Source organism: Oryza sativa, chromosome 9 (assembly GCF_034140825.1).
Source record: "Oryza sativa Japonica Group chromosome 9, ASM3414082v1".
Classification (NCBI taxonomy): domain Eukaryota; kingdom Viridiplantae; phylum Streptophyta; class Magnoliopsida; order Poales; family Poaceae; genus Oryza; species Oryza sativa.
The window spans coordinates 19,499,031-19,518,869 of record NC_089043.1 but is presented as its reverse complement, the minus strand read 5'-3'; the positions used below and the strand labels follow the sequence as shown (position 1 = coordinate 19,518,869).

General features: G+C 44.5%; 3 protein-coding genes across 3 annotated transcripts; 1 reads left to right on the top strand and 2 right to left on the bottom strand.

The window, feature by feature from the left end:
* Positions 1 to 1,403: 1,403 nt before the first annotated feature.
* On the top strand, positions 1,404 to 5,561 carry LOC4347081 (uncharacterized). Its single transcript, XM_015755328.3, has 5 exons — positions 1,404 to 2,160; positions 4,159 to 4,216; positions 4,311 to 4,394; positions 4,501 to 4,642; positions 4,876 to 5,561. Exons 1-5 carry the CDS (start codon positions 1,626 to 1,628, stop codon positions 5,290 to 5,292), a joined length of 1,236 nt encoding a protein of 411 aa, XP_015610814.1. The 5' UTR covers positions 1,404 to 1,625; the 3' UTR covers positions 5,293 to 5,561.
* Positions 5,562 to 6,030: 469 nt separating this feature from the next.
* On the bottom strand, positions 6,031 to 11,197 carry LOC112936483 (uncharacterized). Its single transcript, XM_066304381.1, has 3 exons — positions 10,792 to 11,197; positions 7,666 to 7,728; positions 6,031 to 7,216 (listed from the first exon to the last, which is right to left on the bottom strand). Exons 1-2 carry the CDS (start codon positions 11,054 to 11,056, stop codon positions 7,691 to 7,693), a joined length of 303 nt encoding a protein of 100 aa, XP_066160478.1. The 5' UTR covers positions 11,057 to 11,197; the 3' UTR covers positions 6,031 to 7,216; positions 7,666 to 7,690.
* A 771-nt stretch (positions 11,198 to 11,968) lies between these two features.
* On the bottom strand, positions 11,969 to 14,555 carry LOC4347079 (uncharacterized). Its single transcript, XM_015755189.3, has 3 exons — positions 14,205 to 14,555; positions 13,517 to 14,120; positions 11,969 to 12,236 (listed from the first exon to the last, which is right to left on the bottom strand). Exons 1-3 carry the CDS (start codon positions 14,473 to 14,475, stop codon positions 12,158 to 12,160), a joined length of 954 nt encoding a protein of 317 aa, XP_015610675.1. The 5' UTR covers positions 14,476 to 14,555; the 3' UTR covers positions 11,969 to 12,157.
* Positions 14,556 to 19,839: the final 5,284 nt, after the last annotated feature.

Genomic DNA, 19,839 nt, shown 5'->3' with positions numbered 1-19,839 from the left:
TGTTCAATTAACCACATTGTCGGGGGCTACACCTATTAGGTGCATCTGGTCGGTGCACCTGACTTTATTTTCCAGCCCTCCACAGTCTTCAGATTTGGTAAAAGTACTCGGGAGACCATGACAAAGATGATTGAAGCACTCAGCTTTGGAGTAATCTGGTTCGAGAGAAGATTATCTTTTCGACTGCGAAGGTCTCAGGGGCTACTGTGGAGATTATGGGTACCCCATACCCACACGGCATGGTTATCCGACTAGTTATAGGGGATAACTTATATCTATGTAATATGTAACAGATCATGACTTGGGTGTTATGTTTCCTTGTATATTACGGAACGGCCTAAAGTCCTGGTTTGATAATATTGTAAAGTAGATTTAGGAAACCGATACCGTATTGGTTAAGGTTTCTATCTTGTAATCCTGCTCCCCGTCCTATATAAGGTGGGCAGGAGGCCCTCTAGGGGGCAGATGAGACAACCTGATCGTCAGATCAATACACACCCGGTGGATTCAAATCCCCAAACAGGAGTAGGGTATTACCTCTCATTGAGAGGGCCTGAACCTGTCTAAATCCTTTGTCTCTGCATCCATCCACTTTTAGGTCTCGTGCGCTACCCCCTTTTATTATTGCCGAAATCATGTTTCGACAGCTATTGATAGGGGGGGGGGAGGGATTTCCAAAAAAAAATTAGGATCTAGATAAATGATCTGTTGGAGGCAATTTTTTTTACTAAAATCTAAAAAAAATCAAGATGGGATGGAATAAGGGTCAGACCACCCAAACCCGCAGTTAAATGCTCTAGTCCGACCTCTCTGATACCGGCGGTTAAGACTGGTCTTTGTGTGAGGACAGGGCAGTGTGAAATTTAGTTGCTAAATTTGGCTGTCAAAGCCTTCAGCACCTCGTACGTGACACCGTACGTGCACCTCTTTCGGTCTCGCTCGCCTTCCTTCTTCCGACTCCATTAGCACCGCGTGACGCCGTGCCGCGGACGATCAAGATCGACACGACCAACGTGGCATGTTGCGTACGTGTGTGTGTACTCACCCACACCTTACCCCGCGCGCTCTCGCCAGTAGTAGTCCACCTCTTGCATGCCCCCACCTGCCCACCTCGCCCGCCGTCTCGCTCGCTGTCTCGTCGCCCTCACGTACGACTTCCATCACGAGCCTCCCGCCCGGTCGCCCCGCTCCGGACTCCGGATCGGCCGATCGTGATCGATCGGTCTCGCTGCCGCCCGCCGCGCGCGCGCCCCCCGCGATCTCACGAGGAAAAAGCGGACGACGACGAGGTCACTACTCCCTCCCACGACGCGGCACCAACCGCGCGCCCACGCGAGCGCTCGCGCCGCGCGAACCCAACCTTGCTCGATCGTACGTGTTGCCGTAGCATATAGCGCGCGCGCGCGCGCCACCTGCCACCCACCGTCCGCGTTCGCGCGCGGCGTACCTACGTAATACGCATACCTTGCCCCCCAAAAGAGCCTCTCTTATAACGACGCCGCGCCGGCCACGCTCCCCAACGACTCTACCTATAGCTAGCTAGCTCGTCACACACACCTCACAGGCTCACACAGTAGTGCTCGTCCGCCTCGCTAGCTCGCTAGCTACACGTGTACCGTGCCGTGATGTCGTCGCCGGTGGCGTCGTCCAGGGTGGCCGCCGGCGCCGGCGCCGCGCGGAGGTCGTCCCCGTCTCCTGGCCCGAGGCCGGCTGCTGGAAGCAGCGTCGTCAGGGACAAGGACGCTACTACCATGATGAGGAGGAGGCTGTACCAGCAGCAGCACCCGCCGTCGTCGTCCGGCGCAAGGGAGCCGGGGGTGCCGTCCATGCTGCTGCGCCGTGCGGCGGGCGGCGGCGGCGGCGGGCCGCGGTCGCTGAACGTGTCGTGCGCGTCGGAGGCGTCAAACGACTCGTTCTGCAGCCGGGCGTCCACCGGCAGGATCGGGCGCCGGCCGGTGGGCCCGCCCGGCGTCGGCGCCGCGCACGCCCTGCGGAGGGCGGCCGGGTCGGCGGGGCCGCCCGCCGCTCGCCCGGTGGCCCGGAAGGCGGCGGCCAGCGTTGCGCCGGACGTCGCGGCGTCGCTGATCGCCGTGGCGAACGGCGAGGCCGCGCCGGCGTTGACGGGGCCGCCGAGGTGCCCCTGGGTCACTCCTAACACTGGTAAGTTTCAGTTTCACACAATTCAAACCTGCTCTAGCTACTTGGTGATTAATTATGAATTGGTTTAAGTTGATAACGAGTTCGTTCTTAATTTGCATATACTTTTTCTTTATAACTGCCAATACAGATCATCGTTATATAAAATAACTATTAATACAGAAATAATTAAAAACATGTGTTTATATATAGATTAGACTTCTTGTAATCTTGTAGGGACAATTGTACATGAAAAATCTAGGACTTCTTTTGGAGTTGAGGTTTTATGTTATTTTTTTTACAAAAAAAAAATGTGTTACAAAAAGCGACCGTTTAACCTTGCTAAAATTTGAAACTTCTGCTTGATACGACGATACACTGAAATTTCCAAAAAAAAAAAGTTGGCATTATTTACTCAGATACAGGTTAAGTTATACTACAGGATCAGATATAGTACATATAGGAATCCTAGTTTACTGATAATGTATAGAAGATGAGTTTTGGCACACCATACATAAATATGTTGTCTTGCTAAATAACGTACTCCATATCAGTAGGTATTCTAAAGTTTTCATTGATGCATATACGCTAAAAAAAATTACCATTAAAATTAACCAAATTGGACACACTCATTTGTGCTTCTGTACTTCATGCGTATTGCACTGTACATCAGAAAGGAGAACAACATAGTCGCCATCGAACAGTGGCTCGCATCCAAACAAGCCTGATTATTCTGTAACATAACTGTCTCAAATAATGCTGTTGCTGCATTGACAAAAGCTTCCAAACACCAGTCTTCACTCTCTTCAGCTAGCACACTAGCACAGTGCCTTCAGCAAAGCAGATATTATCCAAGTACTGAAACAAAATTTTTGCCTCCATCTTGTTAAAGGAAAATTACAACTTGTAAATTTTATGGCAAATCAACCCTGGGGGGTGATGATTATTAATTAGATCATATGACATCACACATATGGTAGGTGGTATAGAAGTACAATAAAAGATGCACTCAAATGTTTGTTGGCAGGTCTGTTATCTAGCAAGTACTTGTCAATTTTATCTTGCAAAAGGATTCCATTACCCACTAACTTGTCGGCAATGCAAAGTTTATGCAAATGGAGTTCATCAAAAGCCTCTAATTGTAGCCAATAATCTCTCAACTGAATTGAAGAATCAAGTGGCAATAGTACCCTAATAACTTTGCAGTGGTTAAACCAGATCACCCATACATATATATCTAATTTCGGATCATATACTGGCTAGTAAAATTCTTTAGTACTCCAAAAGTAATTAACCAATTCCACTACACAGGCTTAATTACCTTGACATGGATTATCATATTATGTTGCATTGTGTATACCACAATGGTGACCCAGGCTATCTTTCTCTTTTATTTTCCTTTTGCTGGCTGCGAAGATATGCCTATCATTGTTGTTCTTTAGTTTATGCAAGTACGTACAACTGCACTTTGCATCTTTTTTGCAGTGCAGTAGGCATCTGGAAGCCATGACCACTATATTTAATCTCTCTGATGCTCTAGTATTAATTCTCATTTTCTTATTGGTATTAATTATTAGCTGCTTTTTCTTAGTTGTAGCAGTGAGTTCTGCTATTCTAGCTTCACATACTGTAGTACAGCAACTATTGAAAACTAGTATCATTCAGTTCCACATACTGTATTAGTATACGTCAACCATAAAAAAACAACTATTTGAAACGTCAAAGCAGGATCTAGGAGGCTCATCACTCTTCAGTTTCTTGTGTTCTTGGCTCTGCTCATCAGTCAGTCCTACCTGCTGCCTGCTGACCTTACACCTAATTAACTGTTTAGTTGGGGCCCTTCTGTCTCTTTATGGACAAAAACATTCTGCTTGTAATCTGAAGTCCGAAGCACTCTATCAAATCTTAAATCAGTATTGTGTTTGATCCTAAAAACGTTGCAAGTTTTGTCAAAGTTTTCTTTGATTCACCGATTGCTTTCATCTGACCGTGAGGTAATCCCTGATCATGACATTGTAACAGATCCATGCTATGCTGCCTTCCATGACCATGAATGGGGAGTCCCGGTGCATGATGACAAGTACGTCTAAACCCAATCAAATTAGATACAAGTTTTACTTAGAATTCTAGTCAGATAAATTATAAAGTTACAATTTTCAGCCCTGAACCTGCAGGAAATTGTTTGAGATGCTAGTCCTGTCTGGTGCATTGGCTGAAATGACATGGCCTGCAATTCTCAGCAAGAGGGAAACATTCAAGTAAGTATTACTCCTTCTTTTACCCACTGAACTGTCTGAAGAATTGCATTCACTGATCACATCTAACAATTATAAACTTCTTAAAACTAATGAATTAATTCAACAGGGAGGTTTTCATGGACTTTGATCCTCTATTGGTAGCAAAGCTAAGTGAGAGGAAAATTCTGGGGCCATGCAGCCCTGCAAGGTCTCTCCTGTCAGAGCATAGGCTGCGTATAATCATTGAAAATGCACAGGAGGTCCTAAAGGTAAGTAAGCTGACAATCTAGATATCGATCTGTCCACATCTTAACCCTGATGATTAGCCTGAACAGCCCTGGCAACCATCATTTGCTCTTACACTTAATGACACATCTGCTTCTTTCTCGCAATAATGCAATGCCTGTCTGAATCATTCATGCAGCATGCTTAATGGCTGCCTCTTTCTGAAAATCATGCATTACATGTCTGAACTCTGAACTTTTCTGGTTGCTGTTCATAGGTCATAGAGGAGTTTGGATCATTTGACAACTACTGCTGGGGCTTCCTGAACAGCAAGCCGATGGTTGGCAGATTCCGGCACCCGCGGGAGGTGCCGATGAAGACGCCGAAGGCCGACGCCATGAGCCAGGACCTGCTCCGGCGAGGCTTCCTCGGCGTCGGGCCGACGGTGATCTACGCCTTCATGCAGGCCGTCGGCATGGCCAATGACCACCTCGTCACCTGCTACCGCTTCGGCGAGTGCTGCAGCTGCAGCAGCAGCACTGAAGCTCCTGCCGCCGCCGCCATGGATGGCGCTGACAATCACAGCAAGAGCATGGTGAAAGATCAGGAGGTGAACATGATCTGTGGATTGGTCGAGTGCGTCAGCTTGGAGCCGTCGAGAGCTAGAGCCACCACCGTGCTCAGCATCTCCTAGCATTCGCTCAATCGACGGCGGCAATGGCGACTGATCCAGTAGGAGCTTCACAGTTTGTTCACTGTATAGAGTGAGTGAGTTTGCTGCAGTGGCCTCCGTTTTTCTTGGCGTGTCAGAGATTGGGTTTGTGAAATTGTGTATATGATTGTTCATTTGAGGTTTGGGTGATATGTGCTTTGCTTGAACTGTGTGGGTTCAGAGAAAGATACATACATAGGTAGCCAAAAAAAAAAAGTTTCAGACGATTTGATCACCTTACCGGCTGCAGATCATGTAAAGTTGCAATGTTGGTTTTATCTAATTGATCAAGTGATACACGCACAGAACCATAAAAAAGTCTGATTATCCGGCTTTTGTCAGATCTCAGATGTGACAGCAAACAGAGACTGAATATCTTAAACCATGCTGGTAAAGGCTTTGGGTTGTTGCATCGTCGCTCTCATGACTTTGGAATTATGGAAGCAATATAGAGCACAAGAGAGCAAGGACAATGGCAAGACTTATTTATGCTAAATTACTAATCTCTTAATGCTTTTGGAATGGGTCAGTGATGTTGCCAATCATTGGAACAATGTCTACATGCCAAGGGCACATTATCCTTACTCCTTAGGGTATATCTTCTAGGGTACCTAGCTACTTCCCAAACCCGTAACAAACCCCCAACAAACAGGACATTTTTTTAGGAGAATCAGCTATCACGCAATCCTACCTTTCCAGTTTTGTACCCAAAAGAAAGAGAGAGGATTATTATGCCCTGATAAGGGCGTATTTATTTTCATAGTTCAAGTATTCTACATCTCAGGAGTTCAAATTTATTGCAAGTCAGAGGAAACAGGAAGAAACTAAACATCAGGTAGCCTAATCAGTTCTAAAAAACTAAATAATAGTTTGGATGTAACTAATAAAAAACTCATTAAATACAGATAGTTTGGCTGTAACTAAAAACTAAATAATAGTTTAAAACACTAAGTATATGAAAATATGGTGATCTATTATACTAACGAGTTAAACAAGTAGCTCACAAGCTGTCTCGTTAAGCTCACGGCCTAAAAACCCAATTTGGCTGGACTCATTAAAAGAAGTAGCACACGGCGCTATACACTATTTGGAAATGGATTTTCAACTCATGAGGAATTATCCTCTTTTCTTATCACCTAAATAGTTATTTTTTAAAAAAAGATAAAATATATTAATATGAGATAAATCCCTCCACAAATATACAAGTTTAAATTCGACACCTACAAATTATATAAAAAAAACCGAAACTAGTTTACATACCTTCACTATATATTTTTTTATTTTTTATTTTGTTACAGCTTGTTGAAGTCGAATTTAACTTACATATTTATGGTATGATATACTCGTACTCCCTCTGTTTTAAATTATTTGTAATTCTGGATTTGTTTTACGTCAAACATTTATATCTTTAACTATTAGTTTTTAAAAGAGTGAATTGCATTTTAGGCTAGGTTTTCTTATCTAAGTTTCACAATGGACCAGGTATTAGTACATATTTTCACTTAGAACGGCCAAGCTTAAATCAGTTCGATGTATATGCTGGAAAGGATAGGTGGAGTGGAGGTAAAGCTGTAAAGCTTGTGCAACAAGCTTGATTTCTGCCCCTGCAGCCATGATGTGCTCATGTGCTCGAGCTCGATGAATTACAGGATGGGGATTTAATTTGCAGAGAGAACTCGAAATGGACATGGTAGAGAAATCAAGCAAGAAAACAATTGGAGGCAGCGAAAGAGGAATTTTATTGGCACCTTGATTTCCACTGCCCTTGTCGCCATTTGCCACCAAGAGTCAAGAGCCTTTTACCTTGCCTTGCTTCCTCTATTCAGGCACTGAGCTGACAAGTGGTAGCTAGCTTGCCAAGCCCCGCTGCTACTGAAGCTTGAGCGACCCCATATACACGAGCACACTGCAATTTGATAGACCGGAGTTTGAAGACATGGTGAAAGAGATGGAGGTCCAAAGTGCAACAATAGGAAATATTAGCTAGTCCAAAGTGAAAACATAGGATAAGGGGTGGTATAAAGTGAAAGTTTGGTAAGAAATGGTGACCCAATATGCAATTCACTCTTTTTAAAATTTTGTATAGTTTAACAACTTATGAATTATATATTATAAAAGTACTTTCCATGATGAATTTAAAAATATAAATCCCATGACATTAAACTATATGAGCTTATAGGAATTAATAGTCAACGGTTTATATATTTGATTTAGGACAAATTTAAAATGGCAAGTAGTTTAAAACGGAAGGAGAATTACTCTATCTAATATTTAAAAATGATAAGATGTCTCTCAAAAAATAAAAACATTTTTCTGACTCTATTCCAAAGGTAATGGGATGCCATATTGCCATACCAGATGGTCCATCTCACCCAGCTCACTATATATTCGATCCATTGCATAATTGCCTCGGGATTACTGCACAGACAATGCGAAGTTCGTATTGATATTGAAATAGCAGAAAAAAAATTACAAGATTACAACTCTAGGAGATCGTAACAGGGAAAACAAACACACCGCCACCGAGAGCTGGCAGTTCCTCGCACCACACCCTGGAGAGGAAACTAGCACCAAGCCGACCACCGCTAAGTGTGATTGATCGCCACTAGGGCAACCAGGGGTTGCAAAAGCCCCACCAAACACCGACTCAACATAGAAGGGCATCAAAAAGCTTTCGGTTATCCTCACGTGGAGGGGTTGAGAAGAGGGAGAGGGCGAGAGAGAAGGAGATCCACTCATCCCTCGCCCCAACCTAATGAAAACAACCTAAAACTGCCGACGACCAAACAGAGAGAAGGCAACGAAGACAAGGAATAGGACCTCCTAAACAACACCTTGACAAAGGCCATGGCGTCTTAGACGTCAACGTTACCATTCAGCTAGACTCGGTTTTCACCTGGAGGGTCCTGTCACCTCCATTCTGCATCGATTGTTGCACAGGGCTTTGTCGACCGAAAGCCTGGTGCGCCCCGCATAAGAGTGCAGGATCGGCCATCGCCAAGCAAAACATCCCTTCCCGGTCTAGTTTGCTGTCCATAAGTCAGTGTTCTCCCCATTGCTGAGTACTCTGCCACTGAGCGAAAGATGATCTCTACATCATTCCCAGGCCTGAAAGTCACCATCATCCAGGGCCTATCCTTCTATTCCAGTGATTTCGCATGCCACTTCAACCTTAGGGCCTGACCAAAGAAATTCATGTCCTTCACACCGAGACCACCTTTCTCCACTAGAGAGCATACCTTTCGCCACGAGACCAGACAATGTCCGCCACTCACCTCTTCCTGCCCCTTCCAAAGTAATCCTCGGCATTTTCGCTCTATGTATTTGATTGCCCATCTCGGGAATTGCAGGACCGACATGTAGTGAACAGGTAGGGCCATGAGTACTGATTTGATCAAACAAAGTCTGCCGTCGATGGATAGCATCTTTGGTTTCCAGTCAGCAACTTTCTTTGCTAATTTGTCAAGGATGGGATGTACTTCAGCTTTTGTTGGTTTCCTTGTTCCTAGTGGGAGGCCCAGGTAGGTGATGGGTAAATCTTCCACATGACAGGAAATGATGGCCTCAACCATCGCCCGCTGCTGATCGTTGCATTGTATCGGTGTGATCGTGCTCTTGCAGAAATTCGTTTTGAGTCCCGTTGCCTCACCGAACAGCGTCAGCAGTCTTTTGATCGTGCTTGCTTCACCGGCCGTTGGCCTAAAGAACAGGACTGCATCGTCTGCGTACACCGAGATGGGGGGTATTTGCCTTCTTGCGTTCAGTGGCGACAACAGCCCTGCCTGCTTCGCTCGATTCACCATGGCTTGTAGGGCATCCATTACTAACACAAAGAGCAATGGAGACAAAGGGTCACCCTGTCTCAGTCCCCTTGCTGGTTTAATTGGATCAGAGAGCACCCCATTTATCAGAATGCTTGTTTCTTCAGTCAGGAGGACAGCCGAGAACCATCGTCTCCAATTCGGGCCAAATCCCCTTAACTCCAACGTGGACAATAGAAAACCCCACGAGATAGTATCAAATGCTTTGGAAATGTCCAGCTTCAATAGCATCATTGCCTTCTTTTGCCGGTGGAATTGCTGCACAAGGCCCTTGACAAAAACAAAATTCTCATGAATGCAACGCCCTTTGATGAAGGTAGTTTGGGAGCAGGGAACGAGGACATCCAGCTTCGTCGACAGACGCTACGCCATGACTTTCGCAGCCAGCTTGGAGAAGCTATGCACCAGGCTGATCGGCCTGTAGTCCTTGAGTAGGGTTGGCGATTCCTTCTTAGGAATGAGCGTGATTATAGCCGAGTTCAATAAAATATACACAACTTCGGAGAGATCAAGATCGATCCCAATGGTATATATATATTCACAAATAGTACACTATGTATGTTGATTTGTGTAGAGATGACGACATATATATAGATGAATTTGGTTCTTTGCAGTTGCAAAAGCTCGTGGATTATGCCCAATCTTTCAGGTCATTAGGGAAACTAATCATCCATAATCCCTGCCTGACCGAATGGATTATTAGGCACAGATCACTTGCATATCCTGGAGTTTTATTTTTCAGTACGCGACACAATACATTAGACAAACAAACAGACAAGTAGACGACACATAATGTTTGTACCAACGAAATATGCATACAGCTAGTACTTCCTCCGTTTCACAATGTAAGTCATTTTAGTATTTCCCACATTCATATTGATGTTAATAAATCTAGACATACAATGTAAGTCATTCTAGCATTTTCCACATTCATATTTATGTTAATGAATCTAGACATTCCCGCATATATATATGTCTAGATTTATTAACATCAATATGAATGTGAGAAATGATAGAATGACTTACATTGTGAAACGGAGGGAGTAGTACACTTGTTGACACTAGGGATGGCAATTGTGCCCGTTTGCCCGTTTACCCGCGGGTAAAAACCCTATTAGGGTTGGGTTTGTTCTCCATTTTATACCCATGGGTATCTTATTGGTTCAAAAGCTATGCCCGATGGGTAAATGGGCATGGGTATGGGTAATCACTACCCATGCCCGCTTTGCCCGTTTACCCGCGAAATCTAACTTACATGTAGGCTAGGAGCAAAATCCACTAGAATACATAAGCCACGTTCTTTGTTTTCTACGGTTTCCTTTTATTTCCCTTATTATTTCTCTCCTCTTACTCTATCGCCGCCAGAGGAGAGACACGACACCGAGGCGGAGAATATTTGATGTTTTAAGTTCGATTCGAACTTAGTAGCTTGTAGACTTTTTGTTCCACTGCTTTTGTTGTGGCGGGTAAACGGGCACGCCCGCGGGCATAAGGCGCCCGCGGGCAATGGGCATGGGCAACCATCCTTACCCGTAATGTAGTAATGGGTGGGTAGGCACTACCCGTGCTCGTCGCGTCCGATTGCCATCCCTAGTTGACACAATAATTTAAACTGGGTAAAATTCATGTAAACTCATGTCTCATGACTCAGCCACCTCACCAGCATTGAAGCAGGCGTCCTTGCTAATGCAGTCGGCGTAGCAGGCGACCGGGGTGGGCTTCAGGACGCACTTGATCGCGCAGAGGATCAGGCAGTTCTGGCACGCCGCCGGGCAGGCGTCGCCGACGTTGCCACGGCCGCCGGCGCCGCTGGCGCCGCCGCCGGAGAGGCCTAGCTCCTCGGCGACGACGTTCCGCACGAGCTCACGCAGCAGCGCGCCGGCGGCTGCGTCATGCTTAGCAGTCGATGACGCGTGGGCTATCATCGCCTGTGACTATGACCCAATGCTGCACAGAACCAGCACGCACAGGGCAGCCATCTTCAGAGCAGCAGAAGCAGCCATTGCAGCTTGCTGATGCTAATCGATGTAGTTGTAATGAGATGATCGAGTGATCATAGTTAGATTGGGACTCTGATATTGAGAAGAGTTATAAGTGAATTGGGTATTTATAGAGAAGGAAATGGTTAATGTACGGAGGTAATTATCAGAAGCTTGCATTCTGAGGAAAGGGATATATAATTTAAACGGATCATTCCTTCCATGCAAGAACTGCTCTAGTCCATGAAGCAATCCAATCAAGGACGAATTAGATGCCTTCAAAAGGCTCCAAAGTTCTTCGTGCCGTTGTCCGTGAAATAATGCATTTTAAGTTGGCTCTCAGAGCTTAAATTATTACAATGTTAATCAGGAAAAAAAAAAGAGAAAAACCTACATCGCGAGAACATATTGCAACTGTGTAGGAATTTTAAGAAATAGAGACAGAGTTGTTTATCAGTTCGTACACATTGATAATTCCATTTTAGCCCTAGGCAATTGAAGGAAATTTAGCCAGTTAAATTTAAGAGAAAGCAACAATAAGTCAATAATATGTGACAGTGTAAAGCAAGCAAAATTTCCAGCCAAAATAGGATCTTCCTTTCCTTTTATTTCCCTTTAGTCCAAAAAAGGAGCGGCTCTTTAAATTGCCAATCAAGCCATACAAAGTATTGTTTGTATCATTTCAGGTTGCACATTAACAGTAAACATGAATCCCCAATGCAGCAACGCTTATCTGCTCAAAAAGACAAGTGAGAACCTCAACCATGCAACCATTACAGAATTGCTATTAGCTACATAGTGTGGATATTCCATCCAAAGTTCACGCAAAATTGATTAATAAAAAGATGACACTGAGACTTGGATCAGTGACCTGCTCTTCAGGTCATTAAGATCATTAACATTGTACAAAATGTATTTCCACTTCAAGGAGATGATACCATACTTATATTTATTACATGTTACCTATACCTATGTACAAAGTCTGTGTTTAGATAAGACCCTTCACTAACGATGGCAACTCTTACAGTGTTTAGATAAGACCCTTCACTAACGATGGCAACTCATACAGTAGTGACTATCTTTCTTCATTGGGGCAGCACAGTAGTAACAGAAATACTGTTTACACCTTCAAGACAAACATGAAAACGTGTTAGTGAAATGACGAAGACTGAAAATGCATAAATAACATTATACAGTACATCTTTAGAATTCAGTGTTTACGAGACAAATAAGGTAAAATATTTTTCCCTTAAGTTTTGTGACATATCTAAGAAACCAGAAATGGCAGGTAGACCAAATTTCCAGATTCATAGTGAAAAGAATGGTGCAGCAAACTGTGCAGCAGAAATCTACTGATAACCAAACCAAAACCACAAGCTTCTAGTTGGAACTATGAAAAAAACAAAATTTATGCACAACAAAAACAAAAACTGCTGGCTGTAGTCAACAGTTTCATGCCCATACAAGGGGGAAATTTAGGGCCGTTAGTTTGTTACTGAAATAAACTTTATCAAATTTAGGTAAGGTAACAAATTTTGGTAGGGTAACGAACCTAACAAACTCTTACCATCACAACCTTACATTGCCTAACTCTACCAAAATTTGGTGATTCTGGAATCTTCCATTCAGAAAACTAAGCCAAAATTTGATAAGGTCACAAACCAAACAATTCTACCATTTTAACCTTACCAAATTTTGGTAACACCAAAATTTGGCATTGTCAAAATTTGTAAGGTTGATTCAGCCAACAAACCAAACATGCGCTCAATCATTTCCCTATTTTGCTGTTGAATTGACAGCAGTTTTGAAGTGTCTGCATGGTTAAAACCTACAATGGCTGGGAGTATATCCCGGCATTGACCTATGAGAACAGCAATTATTAAGAAAAATCTTGAGCATAAGGTCAGTAACCAAAACTGCTACTAACCATACCAGTAAAATCCTGACCCAGTAGATAGCATTCACCAAAACACTACTAAACCTAAGCAAAGCTACAGACTTGCTATTTCCATTATAACACTCCAAAGGTACTATGTACTCTTCCAAATATGTAATGATGGTGCACTATGACTTACGTGAACTCTTTAAACATGTACTGCCAATTAGCTAACATCAACGTCACCAACAAAACTATCTAAAGATGGAGAAATGGAAGTTATTCACAAAATTTGATTTGACATGTGTAAAGTATAGCAAAGATTCTAATATATTCTGCAATCATTATGCTTGAGCCATTATTCTTTTTCTAACCACTATAATAGCGAAAAGATTGCCTCATCTCTTCAGTGTACATGAACAGAGGACACCAATTTGTAACTCTATTCAGCCTTTTTGTCCTGGTGTCATCCATTCTCTTAATTTTAGGAGGGACACAAACCAAAATATGGAGTTACATAAACAGATTACCTGCATTTTATCTGTAAACAACCATCAATCCTCGAGACAAACATCTTACAATTTGGGCACCTCTGCCATTTCTTCTTCCCAGCCAGCTTCTTGAACATCAGATCCTCCTCCCCCTTCTCATCATCGCCTAGCTTCCTGAACTCCTTACATTTGATCCCATCATGCCAAGGCACACGACACCTTGCACAAAACATCCGGTGGCAGTGGGGGCACTCCGTCTCCCTGATCTTCTTCTCCGCGCCGTCGTTGTCATTGATCAGCAACGCCGAGCAATCCTTGAACGGACAGTAGTACTTCTTCTCACCCAGTGCCAACTCGCACAGCGAGACGCTCCACCGATCAAACAACTCCGGCGGGATGATATCCCTGCAAGTGTCCATCTCGACGAAACCCTCCTCGCACCCGGGGTCAGGGCACCCGATCACGGCTACGTTCTCGGAGATCTTGGCGGCGACGTAGCGGCCAATGCAGCTGTTGCAGAACGCGTGGGCACAGAAGCTCACGGTGAACTGCTCCGAGACCTGTAGCTTCTCCATGCAGACGCTGCACTTGAATCGGCCGCGCTTCCGCCGCTTCTTCCTCGTGGATTCGATAGGGCCATCTTCTGCATTGCGACAGATCGGAACAAATTAGGCAAGGAGCAACCACAAATCGGCGCGCATCAAGGAGAATTGCAAATGGCGGGTACCTTCCGATGATAGCTTGCGCTTGCCCTTGCGGTCGGGAAGGGAGGAGGGTTCGTCGGAGGTGGAGGCGGCGCCGGAGGGGCGGGAGGAGGAGGCGGAGGAATGGGCGGCGTCCGCGTCGCTGGAGGGGTCGAGCGAGAGGAGGATGGCCTGCTGGATCTGGATCTCCTCGGCGCTGTAGGATTCGGCAAGGAGGACGCGTGTTTCGTCCTCCTCGTCGTCGGAGGATACGTAGATCAAGTGTGCGCCACCCGCGGCGGCGGAGGTCTCCATGGCCGGCGACGAGTGGTGCTCGGCGGCGGCGGCGGTTGGCTGGGCGTTGCTTCAGGATGGGGACGGCGTTGTTTGAGGATGGGGATGAGATCTGGGGACACGTGGATGGGTGAGATTCCGTGGTGCAAGTGGGAGAGTGAATGAGCTGGAGTATCTGTAAAACAAGGTCAAAATTTCAGTTTTGGCAGATTGAATTGTTTGGAAAGTTTTAAAATGGCCTAGACTGTGGGTGTGTTTAGTTCACGTCAAAATTGTAAGTTTGATTGAAATTTGAATGATGTGATGGAAAAGTTGGAAGTTTGTATGTATAGGAAAGCTTTGATGTGATGAAAAAGTTGTAAGTTTGAAGAAAAATTTGGAACTAAACTCGGCATGTGTGTTTACTTTCTTTCATCCAAATTACTGTGAGACGTGTATAAATAATAATGTTTATACATGTTTTCTACATGCGCATATAAACGATCTCATGTCATGAAATATATATAGATGATCTTATTTTTCATATGAGAATAATATGATACCCTAATTAATTCGAGAATATTTACACGTGCCTCCGTGGATTAGGGTCCATCGTCTATGTTTTCCTAAATTTCATATCATGCCTACTATGTTTTCGAGATTTATATAGTACCTCTTATATCTTTGTAAGTTCCTATTTGATCTCTTATTTCTCCGGCATTGCGGAAGAGTCGCGTATGATTAGACTTTCCATTCAAGGCAAAATATGCATAGTTATAAAAAAATGTGATATTGACTAATGCGTTCGTGTGCCATGGATGTACACAAGTTTGTGTGCTAGCATTTCCATTTTTTAAGACCATCTACAAAGTTATTGTAACCAAATAGAGAAGCAATATAAAATACTAATGCAAAAAACCTAATTCGCAAACGGACACGCACCTATAATTCACGCGAACGGATTCCAATCATGTCGTGATGTGACACCGAGCATACGGATTAGCGTCTAGGGTTGTGTTGGGAGGGAGGGAAATGCTGGGAGAGGCATGGGATTAGGATTCTAGGCTTAGAGGGATGGCTGGGGAAGGGACGGACCGGTGGTGTGTGACGACACGGGTGGGTGATTTAGCGTGCTAACGCTGAAGCCATAGAGACATGAGAGGATGGGGATGGTGGAGGAAAAGGTTGCCAATCAGTTAGGTTGGGTGGGGTAGAGGGTGGCGCCGCTGGCCACCGGAGGTGGGAGAGATGGTAGGGGCCAAGGAGGAGGCATAGCTTTTGTTGTGAGAATGAGCTCGTCGGGTGGAGAGCGAAAGGAGCTCGTTCGAGAGAGGGCAGATAGAACTCGTTGAAGGGAGGCTGTCATGCTTACATTCACTCGATTAGGTCAATGAAAAAAGAGGAACTCAATTTAGTCAACAAGAGAGGAACCAACAATGCGCTCAATTTGGCTGACAAGGGAAGAGGGAAAAAAAAAGAAAACATAGGTAAGGGCGGCTACGAAGGCACGTGGGCTTATCAAATTGCATTCACGATGGCTTAGTCATGTGATTATTCGCGCATTACGGCCCCCGTACTAATGTACAATATAAGATAGTTATGGGTAGACCTAGCATGCATTCCTTCAGCATTATCAATGCCTTTTTTTTAGAGGAATAACATCAAACAGTGTGATGTTTCATATTAATATAACAGGAAAAATTACAAAATTACAGACTTGAGAGGCTACAAACAAGAAAAGAAAACGGTAAAAAAAAACCCACCACACACTGAAAACGCTAACACCCACCCACGAAGTAGCACCGCACCGACCAACGCAATGCGAGGCCGAGCGCCATTATGGACCACCAACGAGAAGGGTCGTAAAGTGGGCGAGAGAGTAGAAGATCCACTCGTCCCTCATATAGAAAAGCCGCCATCCAGAGGCATCTTAAGGTGTTGAAGGCAGAAACAAAGTCTCTTTGGCAACATCTCCATGGACGACGTGATGCCAATGTGCCGCCATCACCTGTACAGGGAAAATGGACACGGTTTTCACCAGGTGTTCACCACTAGGGGAACAGCGAGGCGTCTAGGCAACACCCTCGAGAGGGATCACACACTCAAAAATGTCATCGTTGGCTACATAGCAAGCTACCCCGCGAAGCTTTCACCTGCCGCCTAGCCACCCCCGTTGCCCACCAACATCAAGCCCGCCACGAGTGTGTAGACTGGTGCCTATCCACTAACCTCCGCATGCAAGCATGGCAACCAAGTAGCTCTTCGCACGTTACCATCATGGATATGGGCCCGCCATTATCTCCACGAGACCATATCACCGCAAGGGCGAGCACCCTGCCCTCCCCTACACTGGTGGAGAAACCATCTTTCGTCGGTCGGCATAATTCCACAATAGTCTCGGATGCAATAAAAACCGGGGCTAAAGATGATCTTTAGTCCCGGTTAAAAAGGGTAACGGGCATATTTGATCTTTAGTCCCGGTTCAAATGCTGTCAGGGCCTGTCAGGCCCCCCGGAATCTTTAGTCCCGGTTGGTAAACTTTAGTCCCGGTTTGTAATACCAACCGGGACTAAAGATCTCGGGGATCTTACCAACCGGGACTAAAGTCCCACCCCTATATATATGTCTTCTTCCTCCTCCAGCTGCCCGAGCAAGCTTCAAAATTTCTTCAAAAAAGAGGGGAGGTTATGCCAAAATTTCTAGTGAATTTATTTTGGTGATTACATACAAATCGGAGGTGCCTAAAAGGTTTACAACTTCATCCTCCAATGTTTTTTTTGTCATATTACATTTGTAGCTATGTTTTGCACACTTTTTTGTCTCTAAAATTTAGTTGTAAGTTGATGAGGGAGAAAATTTGTGTGGGGAAGAAAGAATATATAGAAATTTAGTTGATTTGCTAAAGAAGGTTTTATAAAATAGTTGAGAAGGAAAACTATAGTGAAAGTTAATCTTGAATACTAGAAAACAAACTAAAATGAAAATTAAAAGAAGTAAAACACATTAAAATTAGTTTAAAACTTTAGAAATAGTAAATAAGAATTATTTGGTGTAATATTTTATGATTTTTGTATGAATAAAGATATGTCATTATTGTATGACTGTTGAAACAGTTTGTAATTATCTTATAATTATTGTATGACTATCATTTTGACTCATGTAGATGGATCAGCAATGGATGTACGCTGACCAGTGGTCCAAAGAGTTTATTGACGCCGTGCACTATTTTTTGAGAGTGGCCGAAGCTAACAGGCAAAGGGGTTTTATTTGTTGTCCATGCAATAAGTGTAAGAATCAGAAGGAGTATTCTGTATCTAAGACTATTCATTTCCACTTGTTTGAGTCGGGGTTCATGCCAAGCTATAATTGTTAGACATCCCACGGGGAGCAAGGTGTTGAAATGAAAGAAGATGAAGTGGAAGACGACAATATTCCGGACTTTGCTCAGTACGTTGGATTTGAAGGAAATCAAACGGGCGAGGAGGAAAGGGATGCTGATGGTAACGATGTTGCGGATGATCTTGGTCAGATGTTGCAGGACGCCAAGGAGGACTGCGAAAGTGAAAAGGGAGCCCATAAATTGGACAAGATGTTAGAGGACCACAGAACTTCGTTGTACCCAGGTTGCGAGCAGGGGCACAAAAAGTTGGATACCACTATGGAGTTCTTGCAATGGAAAGCAAAAAATGGGGTTAGTGACAAGGCATTTGGTGATTTATTGAAACTCGTCAAGAACATTCTTCCGGAGGGAAACAAATTGCCCGAGACAACGTACGAGGCTAAGAAGATAGTCTGCCCGCTAGGACTAGAAGTTCAGAAGATTCACGCATGTCCGAATGATTGTATCCTATATCGCGGTGAGGAGTATGAGAACCTAGAAGCATGCCCTGTTTGCAAAGCACTACGATACAAGATTAGACGAGACGATCCAGGAGAAGTTGACGGGCAGCTAACAAAGAAGAGAATTCCTGCTAAGGTGATGTGCTATTTCCCTATAATACCACGGATAAGGCGTTTGTTCAGGAACAAGGGGAATGCTAGAATGATGCGATGGCACGCTGAAGAGCGTCAACAGGACGGGATGCTGAGACACCCCGCCGATGGTTCGCAGTGGCGAAACATAGACAGAAAATTTAAAGAATTTGGAAAGGACACACGAAACATACGGTTTGGTTTGAGTACGGATGGCATGAATCCTTTTGGAGAGATGAGCAGCGGCCATAGCACTTGGCCCGTTATGATGTGTATCTACAACCTCCCCCCTGGCTATGCATGAAGAGGAAGTACATAATGATGCCGATTATTATTCAAGGCCCCAAGCAACCTGGTAATGACATCGATGTGTACCTAAGACCACTGGTCGAAGATCTTAAGCTGTTGTGGAAGAAGAAAGGTGTCCCCGTGTGGGACGAGGACAAACAGGAGGAGTTTAACATACGAGCGCTGCTGTTCGTAACCATCAACGATTGGCCTGCACTTAGCAACCTATTCGGACAGTCCAACAAGGGGTACAAGGCTTGCACTCACTGTATGGATGAAACAGAAAGTACGTATCTTAAGCACTGTAGGAAGGTTGTATACATGGGTCATCGTCGATTCCTTGCAGCAAACCACCCGGTACGGAAGAAAGGCAAGCACTTCGAACATAAGGCTGACCACCGTACGAAGCCTAAACATCGCAACGGGAAAACAGTGTTTGCTATGGTTAAAGATCTAAAAGTAGTGTTCGGAAAGGGGCTTGGAAGCCAGCCTATAGAGAGCGAAGATGGTCACGCGGCGATGTGGAAAAAGAACTCTATATTTTGGGAGTTACCCTATTGGGAATTCTTGGATGTACGCCACGCAATCGACGTGATGCACCTCACTAAGAACCTTTGCGTAAACCTTCTTGGCTTCCTAGGTGTATACGGAAAGTCGAAAGATACACTGGACGCACGTAATGATCTGAAGCATATGGAACAACGCGGCGACCTTCACCCGGAACCAAAGGAGAAAGGAAGCCATTACTTGAGTCCAGCCAGCTACACTCTTAGCAAGGCAGAGAAGGAAAGTATGTTTGAATGCTTGGAGAGCATAAAGGTACCGTCTGGATACTCCACGAATATCAAGCGAATAATAAGGACGAAGGAGAAGAAGTTCACAAACCTAAAGTCTCATGACTGTCACGTGTTGATGACACAACTGCTACCAGTTGTAATAAGGGGTATCCTTCCAGACAATGTCCGGGCAACAATAACAAAGCTATATGCATTCATGAACGCAATTTCGCAGAAGGTCATCGATCCGGATAGATTAGAAGTCCTTCAGAATGATGTGGTGCAATGTCTCGTCAGTTTTGAGTTGATATTTCCACCTTCATTTTTCAATATAATGACGCATCTACTTTGTCACCTTGTGAAAGAGATC